Below are 14,114 nucleotides of genomic sequence, written 5' to 3'. Positions count from 1 at the left end.
CTCAAGTTCTTATCCACTAAGCTCTTCTAGCAGTAAATACTTAATAGGTATCTGACCTAGATGTTTCCTCAACTTTGAATTTCTTCTGCCAGATTCCAGATTTTATTCCCTTCCAGGCCTGGGTTTCCAAATAGTTCCTAGAAGTATCCAAGAAATGTCATTTTTCCTTCCGTTCTACTTGTCAATATCCATCTACCTAAAACTCATGCTTTAAGCTCTACTGATCTTTGTAGAAATAAAGCCCATTTTAATTGTTCCCCAACTAAAAATGCCAGGTAATTCCTCACAACTCCAAGCTGCATCCTCACTAGTAGCCCAACCAATTTCCACAAATTCCTCTGCTCATCTTTACCTTTCCCAGGTAACTCATCTTCACCCGACCAACTTCATTTTTTCAGCTTTTGCTCAACAAACATTTTCCCTTCTATGGGAAAAGTCTAAATTCAACCACATAATTCACCTATAATTATTTTCCAAGCATCTGTCCACCACTGATAAGCATCATTAATACAAAAGACAAATAAATATGTCCCCTCCTCAGAAAGAAGTTTCTGTGTGTATTTAAAATAAAGAGCTCTCTGTTCATTCATCTCAATCCCGGTCCAGACAGCATGTGGGCCCTAAAGCAGACAAAGATATTCCTTCTAAAGGAACATCCACTTTCCCCTATTAGATCCTGCTCCTATCTACTTCGGGAAACAATATACCCAAGAATGGGTCCTGGCCCCAAAGCAACTGTGTAACGTGACAGCATTATCAGCACTCAGTTAACATCACTGTTACTGCTCTGCCAAAACAGTTCCCGAACTTCAAACACAAAGGTGCCGTGTGCAGGGCAGAACTAGAGATGCACATGTAGAGAACAAACGTATGGACACCAAGCGGGGAAAGCGGCGGGGGTTGGGGGAGTGGATGAATTGGGAGATTGGGATTGACATGTATACACTAATATGTATAAAATAGATAACTAATAAGAACAATAAGTAAAATAAAATTCAAAAATTGAAAAAAAAAAAGAGAAAAAAACCCCACAAAGGTGTAAGGCTGTAATTATAAAGTGATGCAAAAAATAAGAAGTCCCCTCTTGTTACATTTAACAAGCAAAAATTAAAGCAGAAATTTACAAGTCATAGCTACTTATGCTGTGCTGTTCAAAACAGTAGCCACCCACCAGCCACATGTGGCTTTTGAGCACCTGAAATGTGGCCAGATCAAATTGAGATTTAAGTGTAAAATACATACCAGATTTTGAAGATGCAGTATGGAAAAAAGAACTTAAAATCTCATTAATGATTTTTAAATGAATTAGGTATTGAAATGATAACATTAGATAAATTAGATTAAATAAAAGCATTATTAAACATAATTTCAGACCCAGCAATCCCACTCCTAGCCATTTACAGTAAAGAAAACTGTGCTCACATAAAATTCTGTATAAAAATTATAGTAGCTCTATTAGTGATCGTTGAAGACTGAAAACAACCCAAATGTCCTTCAAAGGATGAATGGGTAAAGAAACTGTGGTACATCCATACCACAGAATACTACTCAGCAGTTAAAAGAAATGAACCATTAATACACAACCTGAATGAATCTCAAAGGCATTATAACACTGAGTGAAAGAAGCCAGACTCAAAAGGTTACACACTTTTGTATGATTCCATTCATGACATTCTTAAGAAGATAAAGCTACAGTGAGGGAGAAGAGGGAATGATTTTTCTTTTGAATTTTACTTTATTTTTTTATACAGCAGGTTCTTATTAGTTATCCATTCTATAGAGGGAATGATTTTAAAGGGATAGCACGAGGGAGTTTTTTGGGGTGATGGAACTGTTTTGTGTTCTGATTATGATGGTGATTACTAGATTGTAGACATGTGTTAAAATTCACACAACTGAACAACAAATGAAAAAGTCAATATTACAGTATGAAAATTAATTACCTTTTTTTTTGCAATGAGGCTACCAGAAAATTTTTAATTACGTATGTGGTTCACATTATCTCTCTGTTGGACAGCACTGTACTTACTACTAAAAGATATTAGAATCCACTATCGCTACATGCTGATAAGAAAATGTGTACATTTGAGATTATCCACAAGACACCAAATTTGGCTGTTAAGAATTAACCACAAAGCCCAAGCACTACTTACCACTTTTTCCACGATGAATACTGTGTCATTTTCATTTAGAATATTTTTCAAAGGGTTTGGTTGGCCTTTGCTGATCAACTGCACTTGAACATCAGCCTATTAAAAATGGATTAAGGTCCAGCAATGTTATAGATACACACACATATATGTACAAATATTTAAACACATAAAGACCAGTTCTATGCAAGTAACTGGAAAAGAGAATTTGAACAAGATGTAATGTTTTCAAAATATAATTTCATTTATTCTTTGCCCATGTTGTTTTTCGTGTTGAGAAAATCTAGCTGGGGAATTCTCTGGCGGTTGAGTGGTTAGGACTCTGCACTTTCACTGCTGAGGGTGTGGGTTCAATCCCTGGTCAGAGAACTAAGATCCCTGCAAGCTGTGGCATGGGCAAAAAAAAAAAAAATTCTAGCTCTTATATCTGTTATCTATGTGCTTCAAGGCCCACCTAAAGAGCACCCTGCCTTGTAAGACCTTTTGATTAGGATCACGCTGACATCCTCTTCCCCAATCATATTGGATTTACTGTTATGAACCATAAAATTAGCTCTTTACTAAACATTATCTTTTTTTCTGATTGTACTATGGAATTTAGAACTTTATCAGTTTATAGGAACTGCATATTTCTTCATTCCAATTGCAATAAACATTTATTGTATAAAAGTTTGGAAACAGGTAGCTAAAAGAGATTTTTTAAAACTCATCTATAATTCTACTAGCCAGAGTAGTCACTACTATTATTAGTCTTTTTGGTGTATATTTTGCCTGATGTTTTTCCAGACATATAAATAAATCTATTTAAAGAGAAACATATCGGGACTTCCCTGGTGGTGCAGTGGTTAAGAATCTGCCTGCCAATGTAGGGGACACAGGTTCGATCCCTGGTCGGGGAAGATCCCACAGGCCGCAGAGCACCTAAGCCTGCGAACCACAACTACTGAGCCCGTGTGCCACAACTACTGAAGCCTGCCTGCCTAGAGCCTGTGCTCCGCAACAAGAGAAGCCACCACAGTGAGAAGCCTGCGCAGAGTAGCCCTGCAGAAGCTACCCTTCTGCAACGAAGAGTAGCCCACGCTCGCCGCAATTAGAGAAAGCCTGCGCGCAGCAACAAAGACCCAACTCAGCCAAAATAAATAAATAATAAATAAATAAATAAAATAAAATAATAGAAATATATGTTATTTTGATAACTCAATAGGATTTTGCTTAAAAAATAAATAGAACATTCTAATGGTTTCATACCATGAACTTCTTTCCATGCCATTAAATGTTCTTAGGCTGTCTAGTACCATGGATCTACCATCACATAATTCCATATTATTCAACATTTGGGTATTTTCAAGTTATATGCTATAACAAACAATTGATAATGGACATCCTTTAAGTACTTTAAGATGAATATCTAAAATCACATTGATATTGTCAAATTGCCTTTCAAATATGTCATACCCACATATTTGCATTCCCATCACTTAGGTCAACACATTATTTTCATTGTTTATTTTTATCTCTGTTATTGTTTTAATTTTCACTTATTTGATCACTAATGAGAGTGAACAGTGTCTAATATTATTATTGATAAATACCTCTCACTATTTGAACCTATTTCTTAGTTTGGATATTGAAGCATTTAGATACTAAGTTCAGAGAGCAAAGGATGCTTTGTTATTCTGATCTACTAAGTTCTTGATCAAGTACAGTTGTGGGTAGAATTAAGTCCTCCCAAAAGATAAGCTGAAGTCCTAACCTCTGATTCCTCTGAATGTGACCTTATTTGGAAATAGGATCTTTGCAAATGTAATCAAATTAAGATGAAGATTAACTAGGTTGGGGGGGGCGTGGCCCTAAACCCAATGACTGGTATATTTACAAGGAGAGAGAGATTTAGAGACATAGACACACAGGGAGAATGTTATGTGCTGACAAAGGCAGGTATTTCAACAAGCCAGGAAACACCAAGGATTGTTGGAAACTGCCAGAAGCTAGGAAGAGGCAAGGAAGGATCCTTTCATAGAGACTTCAGCTGGAACACAGCCCTGCTGACACCTTGATTTCAGACTCCTAGTCCCCAGAACTGTGAGAGAATACATTTCTCATGTTTTAAGAAAACTAATGTGTAGTACATTGTTACAGCAGCCGTAGGAAACTAATATAGGTACCAACTGGTAATAATTCAGATAGGGAGGGATTAATAATACATTTACTTGGATATATTTGATTTTTGAGTTTGGTTAGTGAGAATTCAGATAGTAAGAGATAACTATACAGTTGGCCATTGAAGAACACAGGTTTTAACTGTATGGGTCCACTTATAAACAAATGTTTTTCAACAGTAAACGCTATAGTACTACATGACCCACTGTCGGTTGAATCCACAGATGTAGAACCTCGGATATGGAGGAACCACATATAGGGAGAGTCCACTATAATCAGATTTTTGACTGTAGAGGGCCAGCACCCTTAACCCCTTTGTTGTTCAAGGGTCAACAGTATTTGTATTTTTCTTTCTGTGGTTACTTATTTGTATCCTTTGCCTATTCTATTATGATTGTCTGTTTTCCTTATTGATTTTAAGAGCTTTTTATATATTTTACACACATGGATATTAGCCCATTTATGACTATTTCTCCTCAGCTCGTCTTTTAGAATATAAATTTTAGTTTGCTAATTGTTTTAAGGGATTAAGTTCTATGGGGAGTTTACCTATGGAACACTTGGCATATATTAGATGCTTAAACTTAATAAATCCATGAATGTTTATAGCAGCTTTATTCATAATTATCGAAAACTGGAAACAATCCAAGTGTGTATCAACTGGCGAAACAGTGGAATACTACTCAACAATAAAAAGGAATGAACTACTGATACACACAACAACACAGTTGAATCTCAAATGCATTACATACTCATTGAGAGAAACCTGACCCAAAAGGCTACAAACTATATGGTTTTATTTATATGACATTCTGGAAAAGGCAATACAGAAGACAGAAAACAGAGATATAAAACAGATTAGTAGCTGCCAGGGAACAGGGGAAACGGTTGACTATAAAGGGACATGAGGGGATTTTTTGGAGGTGATAGCAATGTTCTTGATTTTGGGGGTAGTTATATGACTAAATGCATTTGTAAAAATTCATAGAACTGTACTCTAAAAGGGTGACATTTAGTCTACGTAAATTAACTTCAGTAAACTCAACTTTTAAAAACTCAAAATTTTAGGATGATTGAGTTGTTTAAAAACCAAATAAAATGTTCATACCTCATAGATAAATGGATCTTTACAGATTCCTTTCTTTTCTTCATCAAATTCCCTGAAATGCAGAACCACATGTGAGAAATAGAGCTATAGTATTCTGTCATTTAAACTCAGGAGTTAGCCATTACTTTCTCCAAGAGAAAAGCAAAATGCAAAGTATTCATGGCAGTCCTAAGGCATGGTTGAGAAGGAAGAAAAAAGCAGAAAAAGAGTATTAGGTTAACAAGGAAAAAAAAAAGAGATGTGATAGAGATTAATAGACAGCTGCCCCAAAGTGGGTACTACTGCTTCTCAGAGGCCGCAGGAAATTAGGTTGCCTACCTCTACTCTTGTAACTTTTAAAACACAGTACCAATTACTATTAAAGTGTAAGTTACTACATGATTTTTGGGAAGTAAAAATGACTGGATTCTGACCTGCCACTGAATCAGCAGGTAACCATGGAGAAGTTATTTAAGGGTCCCAGGCCTTGGATTTCTATTGCTAAAATGGAAGCATCTATCCTCCGTTTTCATGAGCTGTCACTAAAACATTAGTAAATTTGATAATGCTAAAGCATTTCCTTTTTAAAATGTAAGCACAAAACTCTAAGATACTTCATAATTATCATTTTATTCAAGAAAGTTGATCCCAAAGCATGTAAACTATTAGCCATTAACATACCAAAATGCACATCAGCCTGATCTACACTCTGAAAGAAAAGAATCCTTAGAGTCCTAAAGGAACCCAACAGAATGGTTTCAGGATACCATTTATTGTTTGATCCACTCTATAACTCACTGAAATAAAAACTATGACCCACATTTTGGACAAGATTGTGACTTATTCTTAAAGAAGTTTAACTTCTATGTATGCATAACTCAGGGATGTTATTCAATCAATCATTCAAGAATCATGTCACCAGTATGTGTATTATGGGCAGGCACTCTGTGGACAAAAAAGTTGCCTGCCATTCTGGTAAACACCAATGCTGCCCACCATAAAACCATCAGCCACGGCAGCCACCCTGGTGCACCCTGAGGGGAATTCAGGATGCAGAAAAACAGGATACTGGCCCTAGACAGTTAAGATGCGTATCAAAGGAATAATTTCAATGAGTCCAGACTCTTACATCTTCCCATACATGGAAAAGCACTAAAATCATTAACTTGAGATGTCTGTTCTTGTGATTAGTAGTAAACTTTTGATGTTCAACTACTTTTTTGTTTTGTTTTGCTTTGTTTTTGTTGGTTTATTCCCCCAGCAAAAACTCCTATATATTCTGACAACTCCCTTACCTCTTTGGATCAGTTCTTCAGAGCTATCTGAGAAGCTGATTCCCAGGCTATAGTCCTCAGTAAGGTCCCCAAATAACATAACTTTTGGGTTTTGGTGTTTTTTTTGTCAACAATTCTTTTTTTTTTTTTCCCACACACACACACACACAAACACACACACAGACACACACACACACTGTATTTTATTTTTACAAGAGATAAATAGACTGACACCAAGCACTGTAAATGGATGACCACAGCAAAAGCAACCATGATTGCAATTACCAAACACGAAGCACATACTATGTCATAATATTTAGTCAACAATTCTTACTAAATGTCCAAGATATAAAACAAATGCATAGCCTCTGGTTCATAATCTTGACTGTAGTCCAACTAGCAAACCAACAATTGCAATACAGGGTGATGAGTCCCAACAGAGGGGAGTGTGGGGTACTGTTGTGGCACAAAGGAAGAGGTTTTGCTAGAGGGCTTGAACTGTATGCTGAAAGCCAAGAGGAGCTCACTACAAGATTTTAAATAAGAAAGATCTCCCTGACCTCCTGATGTGGAGGCTATAAACTTGGAGGCCAGGAAAATAGCTGTGAATAACTTGTAGTACTTCAAAAAAGTGATGATGGTGAACAAAAGCAGTAGGGATGGAGGGAGAACAAGGGCACATGGTGACTGACTAGATGGGACAGGGGTGGGTGGCAGTGTAAAAGAGAACCAAGTTACAGTCTTGGACTTGTAACTCTTAACTCATAGACAGAATTCAGGAGACTGTCAGGTTGTGGGGAACAGATGAATTCAGTTTCACAGACGTTGAGTTTGAGGTCTCATTTGGAAATTTCCAGTAGGCAGGTAGCTACAAAGGCAGTGTGAGGGATACAGGTGGAAAGAAAAACTAACACCTATGAAATAATTAGAAAATGCAAAAGGTCTAAATAAAGTTGTATCAACAAGGGACTGGTTAAATAAACATAAAATAGCCATACAATGAAATATTATATAGCTGTTAAAAACAATGAGACGTATAGGCTCTCATACTGAAAGCTATCCAAGACATTGTTTAAGAAAAAAAAGAAAGAAAAAGCTAGTGATCTTTCTATAATGTTGAAAAACCTGACTAGCATTACCACTTTTGTAGGCAGGAAATAAAAGCAATGAAGACAAATAATGAAAAAGTATGTCATTTAGAAAAGAAGGGGATAGATTACAACAGTTATCAAAGTGTCAGGCCCGCAGCATCTGTTTCACCTGAAACTGGTTACAAAAGGGAAATTCTTTAGCCCCACCCCAGACCTACTAAATGAGAAACCCTGGAAGGGGGTCCAGCAATATGTTTTGGCAACCTGCCAGGTGATAGTGCTTCATGCTCAAATTTGAGAACTACTGGATTTGATTTTTATGTTGGATACAGAACTGGATGGAATCCCCTTTAGTACTAGTGTTCACTATATGAATAAAACGAAGTCTTAAGAGCACTGTGAAACAAAGGTGCTTTAAACAGCCGACACACCATCACGTTATCATTATAACTGTTGCTCATATAACTATCTTGAATAGACTATAACAACACGTTTCACGCCAGCCAGGCTTTAAACAGGTGAAGGATGTCAACATCTAGTTTTCTCTATCCTGGTAGGTGGCCCTAACATATCACAAGTTGTGTGCATTGTAAGAGTGAATAATGTGCCTCTTGGAAAACTTGGCACCTTCCACCTCGGGTGACAATGTACACATGTTTTCTCCTAAACGAGACTACAAGCAGCAGGGCCTACAGCGCCAACCCCACACTGGAGCAGGTAACCGGCGTCTCCCCAGCTCCCGGGAAAGCGGACTTCGTCTACAACATTCGCGCCGCTGGAAACTGGCAAGGCGCTAATCCCCAAGGCTGTGGAAAGAGGGATACCCCGAGGGAGAAGTGCTGTCCTCACAGCCAAGACAAAAGCAGGGGCTACTACTCACTGAAGGAGATGAGCGTAAAACTCTTCAGCAGCTCGGTTGGTTCGCGCCCACATCCCGCCCCAGTTTGACTGCAGATCCGAAACCGCCAAACTGAAATGCGCGCCAGACGCTAACTTCCGGGGTTATGACCCCCCGCCGGGACTACTTTTACCACCACCACCCCCTCAACAGGTCCCGTTTGTCCACAAGGTTAAACTTTTATAGCATACAGCTGTTTTTCCTGTCCCAATAGTTTTCCATTCCCGTAAGAAAAAGTTAAAATAAGTTGTAACGGTTGAGGGGGAAAAGACACTCGTCTCGCGAGAGTTGGCCTCGCCCCCATATGGATTACTCCGCGAAAAGGAGTCCTTTGTTTCTAAGTGCTCTTTTTGGCTTTGGAAGTCAATAGATACCGTAATTTGACATATATGAAGAAATAATACGCTATTTTTATTTTTGTAGAGTGGTATAGATATATTTTGTGTCCCTGTATTGGTTTTGAGACGGGGCAGGGTGGGGGACGAGTTGAAGGTTACATACAGAGTGGGAGTGCTAAGCACTTCCTTTTCCTGTGGGAGCCGCCGGGTTGAGGGGAGCGTGGCCTTCTCCTCTCCCCGCCATGGTGAGTGAAAGTTCTCTCCGTTGGACCTTTCTCTGCTCTTGGGGCCTGGCAGGAATGGGCTTGGAGGTTCAGGGCATAAAACCTTCATGAGGGGAAGCGAGGAGAAGGAGATGGGGACCAAAGGGCTGGGATCTGTGGCTGGGATCTGGGAAGTGAGGCTCTCCGGCAGCCATCTTAGAGGCAACGTGTGCGAGCCGGCGCAGGGCGCGTTTGGAAGCGACACAGGAGGACCCCCCAGATCGTTCTCGGGCGCAGAAGGACCTTTGGAATTCTGGCTTCCCTTGGATCTTGAAAGAATGGGTTCTACTGAAGACTTGGAAATTTGCAGGGCCTAAGACTGAGTCTGGGTGGGAGTCAGTTTGGGGTCTTGTATCTCCGTGCCCGGCTTAGTAAGGAATACTTCGTCTCTTGAGAGATTTCGTTAAAAAAAAAACTTGTATTTCCACTTTTTTCCTGAATTATTGTGTGTTCATCTTAAGAATTGCCTTTGAAAGCATTCTGGTCCTCTTGCTTTAAAATTTAATTGTTGTGTATGTACTGCATAAATAACGTCTGTATATGTGCCTTGGGGAGTTGAGTGAACAAAATAGGGAAAAAGCACTATTCTTATGAAGCTTCGATCGTAATTGAGCTGGTCAAAATGCATCGTAATGTTCGATGGTAGTAAGTGATGTAGACATAGGAAGTTGGAGAGAAAGCAGTAATTGGGCTTTATAAACAGTGATCAGAGAAACCTGAAGGAGGTGAGGAAGGGTATCTTTAGGTAGGAGACTGGTTACATCTGAGGCAGCTCAGGAATGGCCGTGAGTGTAGGCCTGAACATCTGGAAGAGTATGGAAAGCGAGGTTGAGCAGGTTGTGTACATCCTGCTTGGGATGTTTTCCTTTGAGGTGGTGTTTGGAGAAGATTGAGCAAGAAGTAACAGGGCTGTTGTTTTTACTAGTAATTTTTGGAACCTGTGTTTGGAATGGGATGAAGGGGGCAAGGATGGATGTTTGGAGGAGTGGAGCCCTGGTAGATTTGCTGACATTTGGGATGAAAGAGTTTGGATGATGGCATTAAATTGCATTTTCAAACCTTACAGTATGGTTTTGATTATTTTGCTTTCTAAGGCCTCATTTAAAAGTTTAATTATAAAGCGTTCTCTTTGAAAATGATGAAAATTCTGTGGCAGAACTTGAGAATCATGTGTCCTTCAAGTATTTACTGATGTTAATAGACCTGATGGTGTGTTGGTAACTTAGCCTTTGTTTTTGGTTTAAGTTTTATCTACCTCATCAAACTCTAGTCTCTTCTGGAACTGAACCGTTAATGCTTTTGTTGGCACGTGAGAAGAGTGCCTCTGACATTGCTTGTCAATATAAATATTTTTTTTGTTTTCCCAGGCGTGTGCTCGTCCACTGATATCAGTGTACTCTGAAAAGGGGGAGTCATCTGGCAAAAATGTCACTTTGCCTGCTGTGTTCAAGGCTCCCATTCGACCAGATATTGTGAACTTTGTTCACACCAACTTGCGCAAAAACAACAGACAGCCCTATGCTGTCAGTGAGTTAGCAGGTATGGATTTAGATCTTTCCTGGGTTGACTTTTTAAGAGGTACTTAACAGCAGTGATGAAATTTCACTCCATTGGTCCGTGTTTCTGAACCACATGATTTTCCTGGATGTTCTGATGCTGTTTGCTACCGTGCATGTAGTCAGAATGGTGTGGTTGGGTAGCTAAAACTTGGGTTTCTTCACAATTTCAGGTCATCAAACCAGTGCTGAGTCTTGGGGTACTGGCAGAGCTGTGGCTCGAATTCCCAGGGTTCGAGGTGGCGGCACTCACCGTTCTGGCCAGGGTGCTTTTGGAAATGTATCCTTCGTTTAACCACCTAGACTAGTCAGCTGTGGCATTTAAAAGGCTGGACTTGTCTTTTTCTTGTTAGTAGTTGCAAAATAATTTATGCTGAAGATGCTAGTGTCCAGATTAAACATTTCTCTAGACAGATTTGAAATCTGGAAGATTTTTCCGTCATAATTTTTAAAGCCAACAGGTTTGACAGTAGGAGGTTTTGCTTGCAGTGATGTCGTAATTTGCGCCTTACTCTGTTCTCAGCGACAGTTGCCTGCTGTCAGTAAGCTGGTTCAGAAGGGTGACGAAAATTCTTACTGAGCAAGGCATAACCTGTTTTTAATTCCTAAAATTTGAGAAATGTGATTCTTAACTGGGAAAACAGATGTGTCGTGGGGGCCGCATGTTTGCACCAACCAAGACCTGGCGACGTTGGCACCGCAGAGTGAATACAACGCAGAAGCGATATGCCATCTGCTCTGCGTTGGCTGCCTCGGCTTTACCAGCGCTGGTCATGTCTAAAGGTTTGTGATATTTTATATTCTAGGAGTCGTATAAAATACCCCTTTTTTGCTCTACCTGACCCTTTTCATTGGTGTTAACAGCCTGTGTACATTCACCTCATCCTAGAGTGTCTGGCTAAATTTCTGTCTGCTAAATACTAGTTACGATCATTTCAGTCTTAATCATCAGTGAATACTGTGTATCCAGCTCAGTCATCAGTGAATACTATGTAACTGGGAGAACTAATTCAAATAAAGTGATGTCGTATATTGTTAGAAAACTTTTCCATCTTGTCATGTTGCTTCCTCTTTTTATTTAACTGTCAAAATGATGAGATTCCACTTCATTGGTCCGTGTTTCTGAAACACATGATATTTGTGGAAATTCTGATTTGGCAAATTGTATACACCATTTTTATTTTGTGGGTTCGATTCAGTTTTTCAAAGGGTGCAGGGTAACCAGGTCACTGTTAATTGGCTTTGTCAGGTCATCGTATAGAGGAAGTTCCTGAACTTCCTTTGGTGGTTGAAGATAAAGTTGAAGGCTACAAGAAGACCAAGGAGGCTGTTTTGCTCCTGAAGAAACTTAAGGCTTGGAATGATATCAAAAAGGTAGATTTTGTGGTCCTTCACACAAATTTGTTGCCAGATTTTAAATTTCAAAAGATTACTGAAGGGGACAGTATAACTAAACCGCAGTGGATGTGAGAGCAAGGACTCTGGAACCAAATTACTTGAGTTTGAAACCTGAAATCATTGCTGTGTTAAATTTAGGCAAGTCATTTTTGCCTCTAGTTTGATCATCTGTAAAATGAAGTTTTTTAAACTATGAAGATCTATTGCAGGGATCATATCTCAATCAAAATACCAAACCTCACTTTGTTAGGTCTACGCCTCGCAGCGAATGAGAGCTGGCAAAGGCAAAATGAGAAATCGTCGCCGTATCCAGCGCAGGGGACCCTGCATCATTTATAATGAGGACAATGGTATCATCAAGGCCTTCAGAAACATCCCTGGTAAATCTTGTACTGCTTACATGTTTTAATTACCCATGCTATGCAAGCTTACTCAGCTTTTATTATGATGAGATTCCACTTTATGGTCTGTGTTTCTGAAACTTCATGATTTTGTGGAAGTTCTGATTCTTGGCTGAATGAGTGAGCCATTGATGGTTGAAATTCATGATTAAAATACTTCTTGGGTGCTATAAAGATGATTTGTGTTTCTTCTGTTGAAATACAGGCTACCTAATTCTTGTTTTCCCTTTAAAAGGAATTACTCTGCTTAATGTAAGCAAACTGAACATTTTGAAACTTGCTCCTGGTGGGCACGTGGGACGTTTCTGCATTTGGACTGAAAGTGCATTCCGCAAGTTAGATGAGCTGTATGGCACTTGGCGTAAATCTGCCTCCCTCAAGAGTAACTACAAGTGAGTGTAATTCATATATTGAACATGGTGTTTATGCTGTGGATAGTGTTCAAAATTGGTTTGCATATTTTCTAAATAACGGATTGTGTTGCCATTTCCTCCTTGTAAACAGATGCAATATGTGGAAATGGTGAGATTCTGAGAAGTGATAGTATAGTGGAAATTCTGATTGTATTTTGTCGAGCTTAAATGATTAAAAGTAATCTTTTGTTGAGGTTCATGTTCTTTAGTCAGTTACATGAGAAATAGGAGTTGAGCCTCTATAGTCAGCGTTTTCTGTTTTCATTTAGCCTCCCCATGCACAAGATGCTCAATACAGACCTTAGCAGAATCTTGAAAAGCCCAGAGATCCAAAGAGCCCTCCGAGCACCACGGTAAAGTTGTGATATTCACTGTAATTCTTGCCTAGCCTCACACTATTGGGTATTTCAGAAATATGGGTAATGTAAATAAACTATAAATATAGTCTCTACCTTTTTATAGCAAGAAGATTCATCGCAGAGTCTTGAAGAAGAATCCACTGAAAAACCTGAGAATCATGTTGAAGCTAAACCCATATGCAAAGACCATGCGCCGGAACACCATTCTTCGCCAGGCCAGGAACGTAAGCAATAATTTGGGTTTTGCTAATATATGTTGAGTTTTTAGAAAGATTTGATTCTTAGATTTTCTTCTAATTTGTTGCAGCACAAAATCCGGATGGATAGGGTAGCAGCAGCACTAGAAGCCAAATCAGATGAGAAGAGGATTCCAGGCAAGAAGCCTGTGATGGGAAAGAAGGGAAAGGAGGCCATTTGCGTTAAGAAGCTGAAGAAGCCGAAGAAGCCAAAGAAGCCTTTGGTGGGAAAAAAGGCTGCAGTGACCAAGAAACCAGCAGCCAAAAAGAAGCCTGCTAAAAAGAAGCCCGCAGAAAAGAAGCCTGCAGAAAAGAAGCCCACAGAAAAGAAGCCCACCACAGAGGAAAAGAAGGCTGCTGCATAAAGTTAAATTTGTTTATTTGGTGAAGGTCAAATCATTTTGGACAGCTAATTTTGAATAAAGACCTTATGATCAAAGAGGCAGTGAGAAACATGACTTGGATGTGTTGTGTGAATCTTGGTTAGAAT

General features: G+C 39.2%; 2 protein-coding genes and 4 non-coding genes across 7 annotated transcripts in view; 5 read left to right on the top strand and 1 right to left on the bottom strand.

The window, feature by feature from the left end:
* ZWILCH (zwilch kinetochore protein) overlaps positions 1-8,929 on the bottom strand; it is a 39,156-nt gene extending 30,227 nt beyond the window's left edge. For both annotated transcript variants that reach the window (XM_027123388.1, XM_027123389.1), the window contains exons 1-3: positions 8,643-8,929; positions 5,419-5,470; positions 2,154-2,249 (exon numbers count right to left, since the gene is read on the bottom strand). In XM_027123388.1, coding sequence (XP_026979189.1) covers positions 2,154-2,249; positions 5,419-5,470; positions 8,643-8,695 — 201 coding nt within the window. In that variant the 5' untranslated portion in view covers positions 8,696-8,929. The remainder of the gene's footprint in view (positions 1-2,153; positions 2,250-5,418; positions 5,471-8,642) is intronic.
* Positions 8,930-9,133: 204 nt separating this feature from the next.
* RPL4 (ribosomal protein L4) lies at positions 9,134-14,082 on the top strand. Its single transcript, XM_027123395.1, has 10 exons — positions 9,134-9,243; positions 10,629-10,800; positions 10,991-11,097; positions 11,462-11,600; positions 12,067-12,191; positions 12,466-12,595; positions 12,852-13,008; positions 13,299-13,382; positions 13,492-13,612; positions 13,696-14,082. The coding sequence occupies exons 1-10, from the start codon at positions 9,241-9,243 to the stop codon at positions 13,987-13,989; spliced, it is 1,332 nt and encodes a 443-aa protein (XP_026979196.1). The 5' UTR covers positions 9,134-9,240; the 3' UTR covers positions 13,990-14,082.
* Positions 10,849-10,919, top strand: LOC113629383 (small nucleolar RNA SNORD18). The gene has a single exon (XR_003436515.1). It is a non-coding gene; the product is annotated as a small nucleolar RNA SNORD18 (small nucleolar RNA).
* LOC113629385 (small nucleolar RNA SNORD16) lies at positions 11,302-11,400 on the top strand. The gene has a single exon (XR_003436517.1). It is a non-coding gene; the product is annotated as a small nucleolar RNA SNORD16 (small nucleolar RNA).
* Positions 11,903-11,974, top strand: LOC113629381 (small nucleolar RNA SNORD18). Its single transcript, XR_003436513.1, has one exon. It is a non-coding gene; the product is annotated as a small nucleolar RNA SNORD18 (small nucleolar RNA).
* Positions 12,655-12,725, top strand: LOC113629382 (small nucleolar RNA SNORD18). The gene has a single exon (XR_003436514.1). It is a non-coding gene; the product is annotated as a small nucleolar RNA SNORD18 (small nucleolar RNA).
* Positions 14,083-14,114: the final 32 nt, after the last annotated feature.

The sequence above is a fragment of the Aethalodelphis obliquidens genome, unplaced genomic scaffold, assembly GCF_003676395.1.
Source record: "Aethalodelphis obliquidens isolate GAN/ISIS:26980383/991018 unplaced genomic scaffold, ASM367639v1 scaffold26, whole genome shotgun sequence".
In the NCBI taxonomy this organism is placed as follows: Eukaryota; Metazoa; Chordata; class Mammalia; order Artiodactyla; family Delphinidae; genus Aethalodelphis; species Aethalodelphis obliquidens.
Note: the sequence above shows the minus strand (reverse complement) of the source record. Positions and strands in the feature narration are given on the sequence as shown.